The following is a 13,985-nucleotide window of genomic DNA, read 5'->3' as shown; positions in this document are numbered from 1 at the left end:
TTTTTTTAAATTTATTTCTAGGAGAGAGAGAGAGAGAGAGAGAGGCAGCGTGAGCAGGGGAGGGTCAGAGAGAGAGGGAGTCACAGACTGAAAGAGGCTCCAGGCTCTGAGCTGGCAGTCAGCACAGAGCCCGATGCGGGCCCGAACGCACGAACTGTGAGATCATGACCTAAGCGAAAGTCAGACGCTTAACCGACTAAGCCACCCAGGCGCCCCTCATTCCTTTGAAATTCTGCCTCGAATCTAACTCCAAGTCAGTCCATCTGTGACTTCCTTTTCTTGTATGGCCTTCGCCAAACCAAGGGGCAGAATGCCCCGGCTCTATTCATTAGATACATGAGGTTTTATGGCATCGGATAATAATAGCCCTGCTTTCTGGGCCTTTGCAGCAACTTCTGTACTCATGGTGATATGGCTGAGGCTGCAGACTTGAGCTGACTAAAGTCAATAGCAGAAGTGAGCGAAGAGCTCGCAACATTGGAGGGCAGATACTGGTAAACAGAGCAGTGACACAAGACGCTGCCACAGAGAAGTGTGACACGGCTGCTATTATAAATGCGACGTTGTGCTAATGGGGGTGAGGAGGACAAAGGCGAAGGTATAGAATATTTGGGGCTGCAGGACACTTCTGTTTCTTTGTCCTCCCCCAAAGGAACGGAGGGCATAGTCAAGGGATTTTTGTCCATCTTTCTTTATGTCCCCTTAATCCTGCCTCTGCGGTTGAGTGAGCTGAACAGAGTTAGATGGGCTACATTTCCAGACCCGGTTTATCCTCTTTTTTTTTTTTTAACTTTATTATTATTTTTTAAAATATTTTTTTATTTATTTCTAGGAGAGAGCAAGAGCAAGAGAGAGCGTGCGACAGAGAGAGAGAGAGAGACAGCGTGAGCAGGGGAGGGTCAGAGAGAGAGGGAGTCACAGACTCTGAAACAGGCTCCAGGCTCTGAGCTGGCAGTCAGCACAGAGCCCGACGCGGGGCTCGAACCCACGAACCGCGAGATCATGACCTAAGCGAAAGTCGGACGCTTAACCGACTAAGCCACCCAGGCGCCCCCAGTTTATCCTCTTTTAAAGCCCCTTGTTTCAGGTCCGTGCTGGAGAGGGTAGAATGCCCCCGACAGATTTAAGAGCAATCACAGATGAGTTTCGCTTCTGACCTTCCTGTGGAGCCTTGCTTGATTCTCTGGCCTAACTCTTTTTCTTGCCCTCAGCCTTTGTCAGATTCTACAGAAGCATCTTGAGCCCCACTTCTATCTGGGATCAAGTTATAGCAAAGTGAATAATAATAATAATAAGAGGAAACTACCACATATTGAAGACCCGCTATGTGCCAAATATTTTGTGTGTATTATTCTCAATCTTCACAGCACATCCTGCCAAGTACAGTTCAACATCTCCATTTGCTGATGAGTGCGTAGTTAATGGATTCGAGGTAGTGAACACGTAGAAGATTACAAATCTGGCAAAGCTACACTGTTTTTTTTCAGAGCCAAATGTTAAACTCCCCATCACCCAACCTTTCAAAGTCACTTGCGGGTTTATTGTATTTTGATGGCTGCCAGATCCATCTTGTGCAGGCTGAAAAATGAGATGATTTCTACTATTAATTGTTTTCTGTGCCTTTTCTATTCATGTGTAAAAAGTTATTTGAATTTGAAATTGGAATGTACATTATATGACTCCTGGGACTGAAATATAGTTTTAAATTTTTATTTTTTTATTAAACTAAAAAAATTTTTTTAATAGTTTATTTTTGAGACAGAGAGAGAGACAGCATGAGCAGGGGAGGGGCAGAGAGAGAGGGGGACAGAGGATCTGAAGCCAGCCCTGTGCTGACAGCACAGAGCCTGATGTGGGGTTTGAACTCATCAACTGTTGAATCATGACCTGAGCCGAAATCAGATCCTTACTCAACTGAGCCACTCAGGTACCACTTAAATATATTTAAAGTAGTGAGATGCTCCTTTATTATCGCTTTTTTCCATCTTGGATCTAAACGTTTTATTTTTGAGAAAGTAATAACAAAATTGAAATTGACTTGCTCTATTATTTCAGTGTTCTGTTTATGTTATGGGCATCTCCCCTTCTTTTTCTTTCTTCTTTTTTTTTTTTTTTTTATTTCTAGGAGAGAGAGAGAGAGACAGCATGAGCAGGGGAGGGTCAGAGAGAGAGGGAGTCACAGACTGAAAGAGGCTCCAGGCTCTGAGCTGGCAGTCAGCACAGAGCCTGACGCGGGGCTCGAACCCACGAACCGCGAGATCATGACCTAAGCAAAAGTCAGACGCTTAACCGACTAAGCCACCCAGGCGCCCCTCTTTGTTCTTTTTCTTGCTCTTTGATCTTTAGATCATTAGATATATTCAAATTCTTGATTTTTTTTTATTAGGCTCAGTTTTTTAGGATGTTAGTTAGCATTTGTTCCCTATGGTTGTTGGTGTGTTATTTTGAAACATATTTTGACTAGAGAGTCATCAGTGGAAATATTTGGGTTTCTTTAAATCTATCCTGATGCCCTTCACCCTGTAACATCTTTCTTCCTCATTATCATCATTTGAGATTATGTCATCAGACTCTATTGTTTTAACAACCTCTCATTCAGCTTTAACCATCTGCTCAATCAGGGTTTGTGACTTTGAAATTGTCTCTGTCTTCCTCCTGAACTTTTGAGACTGGCTTTTCTTATATTTAGGGTTTGCATCTAAATATTCTCAAGATTTCCGTCTTTGGATACTGCAATACAAACACTGTAGTATCATGGTCGCTCTCCCTCCTCTTTTAAAGTAGAATCAGGTAACTGAAACTTTTTATAGTTTTTATAGGTTTTTTCAGACAGTCATGAGTTTGTTTTTACTACCTTGCTTGCCAGCTGTGTGAAGTTTTCTTAACCTCTTTGACTCTCAATTTCCTCAGGTACAAAGAGGAAAAACTTTCCAGAACAGTTACAATATTAAATGAGAACATCTGTGTGGAAGTTCCTTTAACCTAGTAGGAATCACTTAATTTTTGTTTTTCTTCTTTTCTATTTCTTTAATTCTCTTTGTCACTCAAAATAAAGCCCAGCATCACAATGACTTTTGTTTCTCTCTTCTGCCTCCCAAGATGTGAAATTTCAATAAATACGTATCACAAAGTAGTTATGACTTGTTGAACTGAATATTTTCCTTATGAGGAAATATGAGCTATGTTTGAAGATTCAAAGAAATGGCTGGAAACACAGGGTTAATGGTAATGGTGGGAGAACTGTTTTACTCTGGAGATGCTGATAGTCTCATAATGTCTGTTTTTTGTCACCCTTCCTTCATATACAGATCAAGCAGCAGTTATGATCTTCACACCAAAGGTGTGAGTGTGGTAGATAGTTAAGATATCTCTCACTATCTTCTTTTTTTTTTTTAACATTTTACAAAACTGTGGTAAAATATGCTTAACACAAATTTAACCGTTTTAATCATTTTCAAGTATACAATTAAGTGGCATGAAGTACATTCACATTGCTGTGCAGCCTCACCACTGTTCATCTCCAGAACTTTCTCATCATCCCAAACTAAAACTCGGAACCCATTAAACAATAACTCCCTGTCCGCCCCCCCCACCCACCCCCCATACACACTGCTGGGAACCACTGTTCTATTTTCTGTGTCTCTGAATTTGCCCATTTTGTCCTTTAGTAACTGGCCTATTTCATGCAGCATGCTTTCAAGGGCCAGTCATGTTGTGGCATGTGGCCGAATTTCATTCCTTTTCTGGCCAAATTGTATTGTGGTATTCAATGGATATTGAATTCATGGATATACCACATTTTGTTCATTCATTCATCTATCAATGGGCAGTTTCAATATATCTTTTGAAGAGAGTGCTCCAGTTTACATGGCAGGTCTTAATTTACTTTTAGTATTGTACACATATACAAAATTATAAGGAACATTCGTATCGATATTAGACTCTAGCAATTTTTAGCCTGTCGTATTTTTCTGTGAAATCTCTTAATGGATCTGCGTGTTTTTATATGAGTGTAATTGACGTTTGCACACTAAGAGGTATCTGAACAGTATGGAAACAGAGGATAAGCCTATTTTTAAACAGGATGTTAGTTATGTTTCAAGTAATATGCTCCATATGTTTTTATCCAACCTCTAGACATGTTTTCAGGTGAGCTCCTATAAATTTAAAGCGGTAGGTCCAATTGTTCTTGGACTTTATGGGTGCACTGTATTGTGCTTCTTTTTTCAAATTAATAACGTCATCCATTGCTTTAAATACTTCACTTGAAAAGGTGTCCAGAGATTGAAGAAAAACATACAAATGATATTATTTAGTAATGTACATTTATTTAAAACAGGTGTGTGTGTGTGTGTGTGTGTGTGTGTGTGTATAAATACATTTATCCTGCATTTCTAGGTTTTTTGGACACCCTGTGTTAATGTTCTATTATTACATGATTTCTTTTTTTTTTTTAATGTTTTATTTTTTATTTATTTCTAGGAGAGAGAGAGACAGCGTGAGCAGGAGAGGGACAGAGAGAGAGAGGGAGTCACAGACTGAAACAGGCTCCAGGCTCTGAGCTGGCAGTCAGCACAGAGCCNGAGAGACAGCGTGAGCAGGAGAGGGACAGAGAGAGAGAGGGAGTCACAGACTGAAACAGGCTCCAGGCTCTGAGCTGGCAGTCAGCACAGAGCCGGACGTGGGGCTCGAACCCACGAACCGCGAGATCATGACCTAAGCGAAAGTCGGACGCTTAACCGACTAAGCCACCCAGGCGCCCCTATTACAACATAATTTCATTCCCGTTTTTTTTCAAACATTAAATTACTTTGGGAGGTATTTATTTTTTAAAGTCCTATATTATTCTATTATTGCTTATCTCTTTTTAATATTCTTAGACAATATTTTGCTTAGTTCTAATTTTTATGCAGTGATAAATATATTTATAGGAATTCTTTTTCTTTAGGTCCTTTTTAAGGATATAGTTCCTAAGATTAAATGAGCCAATCAAAGATATGACCATGTAACTTTGATCTGTTATTAGTTTATTTCCATATGGGTTGAAATAACTTAGATATATCCTATAAACCATGTTAATTTGGAATTTTGATGAATATGTTCTATACCTTAGTAATATTTAAATTACAGCTTAAAAATATTACCTGCCAAAGGGTGTGTGTGTGTGTGTGTGTGTGTGTGTATGTGTGTGTGTAAGGCATAAATATTGACCTAAAAAAAAGAAAAAAGAAAAAAATGTGCCTGTTTTATCTGTTTGAGTTCTGTCTTCATCTTACTTTTAGGTTTTGCATTTTTTCCCTCTAAAATATGACCAAAGATTACAAACTTTAAAGTGAATAATATACATGAGTACTCTAATTCACACCCTCTCGGGAGGATAAGGATTCTGAGTTAACACCCTTGTTTATACTTTTAGCTGCTTACACACACACACACACACACACACACACACTATCCATGAGTATGTAGAACATAGGTAATTGCATCTGGTTTTAAGGTTTATTCCAAGTGGGAAGGTTTTCAAGTAAAACTGATAAGATAAAAATGTTCCCTCTAGCCAGCCTCACTCGTGAGAAGTGGTAAGCTGGCCTGATCAGGTCGCTCAGAATTGTGTGGGTCTGGGGAGGAATAATTTAGTGCAGAATTGGCATTTTGTAAGTGGCTCTACTTAATCCCAGCTCTTCAGACTCTAGCTGAGGTTTTTGAGCAAGTCTTTATTCATTTCTGTGCCTTATTAGCTGTGCCTCTAACCCCTTAAAATGAGGGGAAGAAAGAAGTAGACTGTTTTTCTTGTCATTCCAGTAGAGAAATGAGGAAAAACTCCTTTTTTTCCAATTTGAATAATCCTTTAAAGCAAGTTGGTTAAGAACTGCATGAAAGGTTTCAAGCTGTTCTGGAAATTAGGACATCATTTCATCTCTCTTACTTTTCCTTTACTCTTTAGTTTGCCTCCCTCTCCCCAAAATATATAAGTCAGTCCTTCCTCCATGGGAGTAAAGTAAAAAATACAGAGAATTTGTGTTCAAAACTTTTAATTCTTTGAGCATAAGACTTGACTATTCTTTAATTCTGTAAACATTATTACTATTTAAAAATTTTTAAAAATGTTTTTAATTTTATTTTTGAGAAAGAGACAGAGTATGAGTGGGGGAGGGACAGAGAGAAAGGGGGAGACACAGAATCCGAAGCGGCTCCAGGCTCTGAGCTGTCAGCACAGAGCCCGACACAGGGCTTGAAGCCATGACCCATGAGATCATGACCTGAGCCAAAGTTGGATACTTAACCAACTGAGCCACTCAGGGGCCCCCAATTCTATAAACATTATTCAACATAATTTCATATATCTCCCTAGGTGGTAGAGATACAGCAGTAATCAAGAATTCTTGCTATTATGGTACTTACCTTTTAGTCAGAGGAAAGACAGATAACAAACAAGTGAATAAATAAATACGATAATATATGCTTTGAAGAAAATGAAACAGTATAATAGTGAATGTAGATACTACTTTAGATTGGCCAACTAAGGAAGGCCTCCCTAAGGAGGTAGCATGTAAGCTGAAACCTAGGCCTGAATGACAGCCATGTAAAAATCTAAGGAAAGGGCATTCCAGGCAGAGGGAAAAGCTATGAAAAGACCTTACGGTAAAAAAGACCTTGGCATGTTAAAACAACAGAAAAAAGGCTCAAGTGACTGGAAGCTAGTGATTGAATAAATGCCTGGCAGGATCTAGATCATGTAAAACCTTGTAATACATAGTAAAGGTTTTAGATTTTATTCTATGTGAAAAAGGAAACCACCAGAGAGCATGAATCAGGGGCACAATGTGATCTTATTTATTACTACAAGGGGATACCCTCATATAATGCAAAAGTTTAGCACTAGGAGAGAAAACTTGGATCTTATTTATTAAGGAGCTTTCGGTAAGCCCATTCACCCATGTGAACGTTTTTACTCTTCCATAAAGAAGAAGAGGATAATACTTGTGTACCTTTCAGGGTTTTATTTAATAACTGGAAAAAAATCCTCGAGGATATCTAAGCTAAGTCCTCTTAAGGAAACTCCAACTCAGCCAGATTAAGCAAATTTTTCATCTTCAGAGAGCAGGGACAAAGCTAGTGGTAAGGTACTGTTTTTGTTTTGTTTTCCTAAATGTCGCACTGCACGTTGAACTTTTCAAGTGAATTAGGAATGAATGCAAAGGTATTTCATAATCCGTAAAGTACCATACAAATATAGGACATTTTGTCTTCAGGATACTCTGCCCTGAGAGAACAAAGCTATCGCAGGAGATAGATTATTTGGGGGAGGAAGTGTTGAGAAACAAGTTTTATAGATTTTTCAAGTGCTTCATCTAGAAGCTATTACCACCATGTTTCTTCGGTGGAAACTAAGATTGAAATCCAATGAAGGGAAAATAGAAGTTGTTCTGTAGTGGGCACAGAAGACTTGTTCTGTCTGTTATGGACTGCATGTTTGTGTCTCTCAAAAACTCATATATTGAAATCCTAATCTTCAACGTGGTGATATTTGAAGATGTAGCCTTTGGGAGACAAGAAGATGATGATGGTAGGGCCCCCATGATGGGATTAGTGCCCTTTATAGAAGGAATGTGAGAGATCTTGTCTCTCCGCTCTCTGCCATGTGAGCATACAACTAGAAGATGCCCATCTGCAAATTAGGAAGCAAGCCCTCACCAGACACCAGATATGCCAAACACCTTGATCTTGGACTTCCCAGCCTCCAGAATTGTGGGAATTAAGTGCCCATTGTTGAAGCCACCCAGTCTTTGGTGATTTGTTATAGACAATCTCTTTTACTGTTTTTACTGGGAATGCAAAGAAACCTTATGCCTGTCTTTGCTTTTAGAAGAGAAACTCTTTATTCATGCCAATGATAGTCTCCAAGTAAGTAAAGGGGGCTAGTCCAGACCCAGTTAAGAGCAGAGTCCTTGAATTCTTAACTCTTCAGCAACCATCTTCCAATAAAAACAATGACATCAAAATGGGACATCTAGCAGTATCGTGAGAATCACTGAGTTAAAATTTCTTATTAGAAACTGGTGTCTAAGTAGTTGTTAGATAACAAAAAGAATATTTTCTTTAAAAAATATTCAACTAGGGGCGCCTGGGTGGCTCAATCAGTTGGGCGTCCCACTTCAGCTCAGGTCACAATCTTGTGGTCTATGAGTTCCAGCCCTGAATACGACTGTGCTCACAGCTCAGAGCCTGGAGCCTGCTTCAGATTCTGTGTCTTCTCTTTCTCTGCCCCTCCCCCACTCATGCTCTGTCTCTCTCTCTCTCTCTGTCAAAAATAAAATAAACATTAAAAAAATATTCAGCTAATTAAGCTGTTATTAGAAACTATTGCCATGATTAAATGAAATATATATATATATATAAAATTTAGAGGAAAATTAAGAAAGTTTAAGATGCTTTTTCTCCCTGTAACCTGCAGAAGGAAGTAATTTTCTTTGATTTTTCAACGACATCTAGAGGAGGTTTTTCAGATTGCCTAAAGGAAGTCCAGGAGTAAGTACTCTGCCATCGCAGGTCTTCCTCATTTAACCCAGGTTTTAGGATATCTGACTTTACATATAATGAGAAACATATTATATTAGCTTTAATAAACATCCTTATTTATACATCAGCCTGTTCTGTGCAACATTGGGATCCCAAGAAAGTAAATAATACTGGAATCTAATGTTATATGCTTAAGCTATCTTCTTCACCTGTTTTATCAATGAGAACGTCTAGTCTCTAGTTTTCTAGTATGCTGAATGTAAATGTTTCTTGGCACATCCTAGGAGTCTCATGATTTTTTCAGGGCTAGAGAAAGCACAGTTTATTTTATTTTTTTAAAGAAATTGCTACCCCCAACATGGGGCTCAAACTTACAACACTGAGATCGAGAGTTGCATGCTCTACTAACTGAGCCAGCCAAGCACAGTTTATGTTATGTTATATTATGTTGTTAAGTTTATTTATTTATTTGGAGAAAGAGAGTGCAATGAGCAAGGGAGGGGCTGGAGCAATAGAATCTGAAGCAAGTTCTGTGCTGTCAACATGGAACCCGATGTAGGGCTTGATCCATGAACCGTGAGAACATGAGCTGAGCCGAAATCAAGAGCCGGCTGTTTAAGCAACTGAGCCACCTCGGCACCCTGAGAAAGCACAGTTTAAAGAGAGACATGAGTTGCAGAGAGATGGATTATCTCTGTAGAGGACTTGCCAAGGCCTTGGGTACTAGAGCAAGACCTTGGGTTCTAGTCCAAGTCTGATCACTAAATTACTGTGGAATAACATATGTCACTGCTCTTTTTTTTTTTTTTTTTTTGAGTTTCTGTTCCTCCAAAGGAGAGACGTTTACAGAATGAGGGATCAAAAGGTGTCCACTAAACTTGAAAATATGATGATTGGTTGATGGTCACTTCCAGATAAAATGGCAGGTTATCTCAAAGCATCGTAAGAAGGAGGCTTGAAACAAATGATCAATCAGGAAATACATGATCTTGGGAGCAAGTTATATGGCCTTTTTCTATAACGTCTGTCAGATCAAACTCTAACTCAGAGAAGAACCAAACCAACCAACTAACCCAAAAAAAAACACTAAAACACAAGATACCTGGGAACAAAATAGAAGGCAGAGAGGTCTGGGGCACCTGGCTAGCTCAATTTGTTGAGCATCTGACTTTGGCTCAGGTTCATGGATTCAAGCCCCACATCCGGCTCTGTGCTGACAACTCAAAGCCTGGAGCCTGCTTCGGATTCTGTGTCTCCCTCTCTCTCTGCTCCTCCCCCACTTGCACACTGTCTCTCACTCTCTCAAAAATAATAAACATTAAAAAAATTTTTTTAAGAAGGAAGAGAGGTCTAATTTGGATACTTTCTTACTAGTTTTAAATTTTCTTTCACAAGGGCTTTGTAGTGACCTCAAGGATTAAGAATAAGAAGTAGAGTATAGAAGGGCACCTGGGTGGCTCAGTCAGTTGGGTATCTGAATTTGGCTTAGGTCATGGTCTCACAGTTTGTGGGTTCGAGCCCCGCATCTGGTTTGTGGGTTCTAGCCCGCATCTGCTGACAGCTCGGAGCCTGCTTTGGATTCTCTGTCTCCCCCTTTCTCTCTGGACCCCCCTCAAAAAAATAAATTTATTAAAAAAAGTAGAGTATAGAGAAAATGCTAGGCACTTATCTCACTAATTATACATACAGTATTTGCTGGACACACAGAGACATCAGTTAATGATGTCCCCAAATGCTACTGCACGCATTCATACTTGCCCATCACTTGTAACCCACATGCTTTGGTATCTGTTTAGACACATATGAATATCTTTACATATTTATCCATATGCTGAAACATATACAAATATTGAGCTTCTTATTATATATGTAACTTTCCTGTCAGTATGTTGGTCTTACAGTTTTGTTGGTCAGACTTACACTTTCATCCTTCTTGCTCATGAAGAAACACAATACTTGTCAACATTAACATCACGTTGAAAATTCAGCATCACCAGGAAAATCTCTGTGACAAAAGCAATTTTCCAAGCTGAGATTTTGTTTATTTATTGTAAAGTATATTCATTACACTAATACCAAATCCTACAACAGACCTAGTCTTCTGGGATTTATCCTTTATTTTATTCTACTTATAGAGGCCTATTACCTTAGAGTATAAACTTCATTCGAATGTCAGACTCTATAGAACCAAGAATGTTTTGTCCCTGTTCTAGTGGTAGCAGGGGACATACAGGTGCAGCCAATGTAACTTACCTGATGCTTAATTTCTTAAGAGCTGTTTCTATATTCTCTTATGGAAAATTAATAATGTCTTGGAAAATGGGAGTGTAGTGTGGAAAAAGTCAAGTATATTGCTGCAGGCTTAATCATCATTTATGTATTAAATGAGAATGAGAAAGATGGCTGATTTCATAGTGGTATTTAGCTTTTCTTCTATTAGGTACTCACCTGATCAAGTTGTAATGGAAGGCAGGGATATAATATTTATCTTATCTTTCGTGTCCTAAGCATGCAATTACAGACATAAAGTTTAATTCTAGGAGAGGCTCCACTCTGCACCGCACCTCTAGAATTAAGGATTTATTAAAATGTTTAAATGCTTATTTATTTATTTTGAAAGAGAGAGATACTGAGCACAAGCGGAGGAGGGGCACAGAAACAAGAAGGACTCTGCATTAAGTGCAGAGCCTGATGTGGGGCTCAATCCCGTGAACCTGAACTGAAATCAACAACTAGACCTTTAACCAACAGCCACCCAGGTGCCCCTAGAATTAGAATTTAAAAGAGAGATTAATTATTTGAAGTAGGTGGTGCTTTTCAGCAGCTTGAACTGCTAACCAGAGCATCACTGAGTGGCTTAACCCACAGACGTTTATGTCTCACAGTTCTGGAGGTTGGGAAGTCCAAGATCAAGGTGTTGACAGGTTTAGTTTCTGGTGAGAACCTTCTTTCTGACATCCAGACACCTGCCCTCTCATTGCGGACAGAGATTGAACTTGCATCTCTTCTTCTTCTTCTTCTATTTAATGTTTTATTTTTGAGAGAGAAAGAGAGAGAGACAGCATGAGCAGGGGAAGGTCAGAGAGAGAGGGAGACAAAGAATCTGAAACAGGCTCCAGGCTCTGAGCTAGATGTCAGCACAGAGCCTGATGTGGGCCTTGAACCCACGAACCGTGAGATCATGACCTGAGCTGAAGTCAGACGCTTAGCCGACTGAGCCACCCAGGCGCCCCAAACTTGCATCTCTTCTTACAAAGACACTAATTACATCATCAGGGAGGGCCTCATGGCCTCATCTGAACCTAATTACCTTCCATAGGCCCACCTGCAGGTACCATCATGTTGGAGGTTAGAGCGTCCACATATGATCTTTGAGGATCAATAAACATTCAGTCCACAATAATGGTCATGAGAGGGCGTGTAAGGAATAATGTTTGATCATGACACTGACTCTCCTCTTTGGTTTCCTGTGTTTTCTTGCCTTTTCCCATCATCTTCAATCTCTCTGTTAGAGCCTGCTTCAGCCCTTCCTCAAAGAAGACTTTTACTGGATTGGTCTGAGGAACAGTTCTGGCTGGAGGTGGGAAGATGGATCAGCCCTAAACTTTTCAAGGTGAGGGCATTCAAAACAATGAAAAAAAAAAAAAAAGAGAGAGAAAAGGGGAAGAAAATTATGTGACTAGAGAAATAGATCAAGGATAATAGATGGAGAGGAGAGGAAGGGGTAAGGAAAGGAAACGGAACAAGGAAGGAAATAAACAGTGGATAAGAGCAAAAAAAAAAAGAAATTTTATTTATTTTTCAAAAATTTTATTAAAATATTTTTAGTGTTTATTTACCTATAATAGTGTTTATTTCTGAGAGAGAGAGAGAGAGAAAGGGAGAACATGAGCAGGGGAGGGTCAGAGAGAGAGGGAGACACAGAATCTGAAACAGGCTCCAGGCTCCGAGCTGTCAGCACAGAGCCTGATGCGGAGCTCGAACCCACGAACCATGAGATCATGACCTGAGCTGCAGCTGGATGCTTAACCTGCTGAGTCACCCAGGCACATATCAAAGATGATATTTTAACGGGAGGCTAATGAACAATTTTTATCCTGCTGTTTTGGGAGTTGAGAAAAGTGGGAACTGAATAGGGAGAAAGCCCTTGCTCAGTTTTCATCCCTTCATGCTTTGCTACTCCTTGATTCTCATGTTACCTTAACTGATTGGCTTCTCTGATTTCTTACAGGGTTACTTCAAACAGCTTGATACAGAAGTGTGGTACCTTCAGCAAAAATGGTTTCCTAGGCTCTAGCTGTGAGGCTCTTTTACAGTGGGTCTGTAAGAAGGTCAGACTTTGATGGGTCCAATCTGTCCTATAGCTCCCTAAAAAGAGGGACCCAGCCTCTAGGTGCTGGGATAGTCATGAGTGTATATTTAGTGAATGCTGAAACTCCTAGAACATGGCATTAGATATAAGATTGATGCGATTTCCCTGGGACTGATGGTTTATTGCTGGACTCTCTTTAAGAACAGTTAGATATTATCTTAACAATTGAAAGATCAGACCTAGGAAAATATGTACCTTCATATTTTCACCCCCCATTCCCACTGTCTCTGTCAAAAATGTACCTTTTTTGTGTTAATTATGGTCTGAACTGGTCTGATGAAATCCAGTTGCTAATGTACTACAGAATTTTGATGTATGTTAATACAGGTTGACATGTTACTTATCCCCAATAATATGTTTTTCTCCTAACTGTGACCCTTTGCAGATACAGCTTTATTCTAAGGAATAATGCCAGTAGCGAGAACAGAAGTTGTAGAAAGTGGATAAAAACAGGGTGATGCTTTCTGCTTCTTAGCTCTCTACCACGTAGAGACTTGGCCTTGGCCGCATTTAACTGTTCTGGCTATGCATAAATGTGGATGAATAAACCAATGTATGACCATATCTTTTCCATATTGTGAATGCGTGATCTGCATGTTAATTTCACAATCATGGTCAGTCTGATAGAGGAAAATTTACAGAAGCAGTTTCTGTGCTTGATTCCCAAATTATCTCAGGCACGGATGCCTCAAAAATAAGGAAAACTTTCTCTTGAATCCGATTTGGACATAGATAAGGAGGGAAGGTGTTGTTTAAAGATGTAGGGGGGAAACTGAAGGGGACCCTCACTCTACTGTCAATGACACTGGGTTGTAATCTCTTGTCTTTCTCTTTCATAGTCTTTTTGGGGGGCATGAGTTATTATCTTATCCACCATTGTATCCCACACACCTAAAATAATGCTTGTATCAGTGAATGTTAAGTAAATGAATGGGTAAATAAAAAATTAAAATTAAGGAGAGAGGGCAAGATGGCGGAGAAGTAAGGAGCTCCGTACTTGCACTCGCGCCCATACATCACACAGAAAAGATCTGAAGCCATTGGAAACCTTACAAAACCTGAGAGATTGGGAGAAAAAAGACGCAGAATCCAC

At 39.6% G+C, this 13,985-nt stretch overlaps 1 protein-coding gene across 2 annotated transcripts in view; it reads left to right on the top strand.

Moving 5' to 3' along the window:
- KLRG1 (killer cell lectin like receptor G1) overlaps positions 1–13,456 on the top strand; it is a 24,558-nt gene extending 11,102 nt beyond the window's left edge. For both annotated transcript variants that reach the window (XM_039220669.1, XM_039220668.1), the window contains exons 4-5: positions 12,033–12,133; positions 12,752–13,456. In XM_039220669.1, the coding sequence (XP_039076600.1) occupies positions 12,033–12,133; positions 12,752–12,863 (213 nt within the window). In that variant the 3' untranslated portion in view covers positions 12,864–13,456. The remainder of the gene's footprint in view (positions 1–12,032; positions 12,134–12,751) is intronic.
- Positions 13,457–13,985: the final 529 nt, after the last annotated feature.

This window comes from Hyaena hyaena, unplaced genomic scaffold, assembly GCF_003009895.1.
Source record: "Hyaena hyaena isolate Hyena2069 unplaced genomic scaffold, ASM300989v1 scaffold_909, whole genome shotgun sequence".
Taxonomy (NCBI): Eukaryota; Metazoa; Chordata; class Mammalia; order Carnivora; family Hyaenidae; genus Hyaena; species Hyaena hyaena.
The sequence above is the reverse complement of the archived record's forward strand: the minus strand, read 5'-3'. Positions and strand labels throughout refer to the sequence as shown.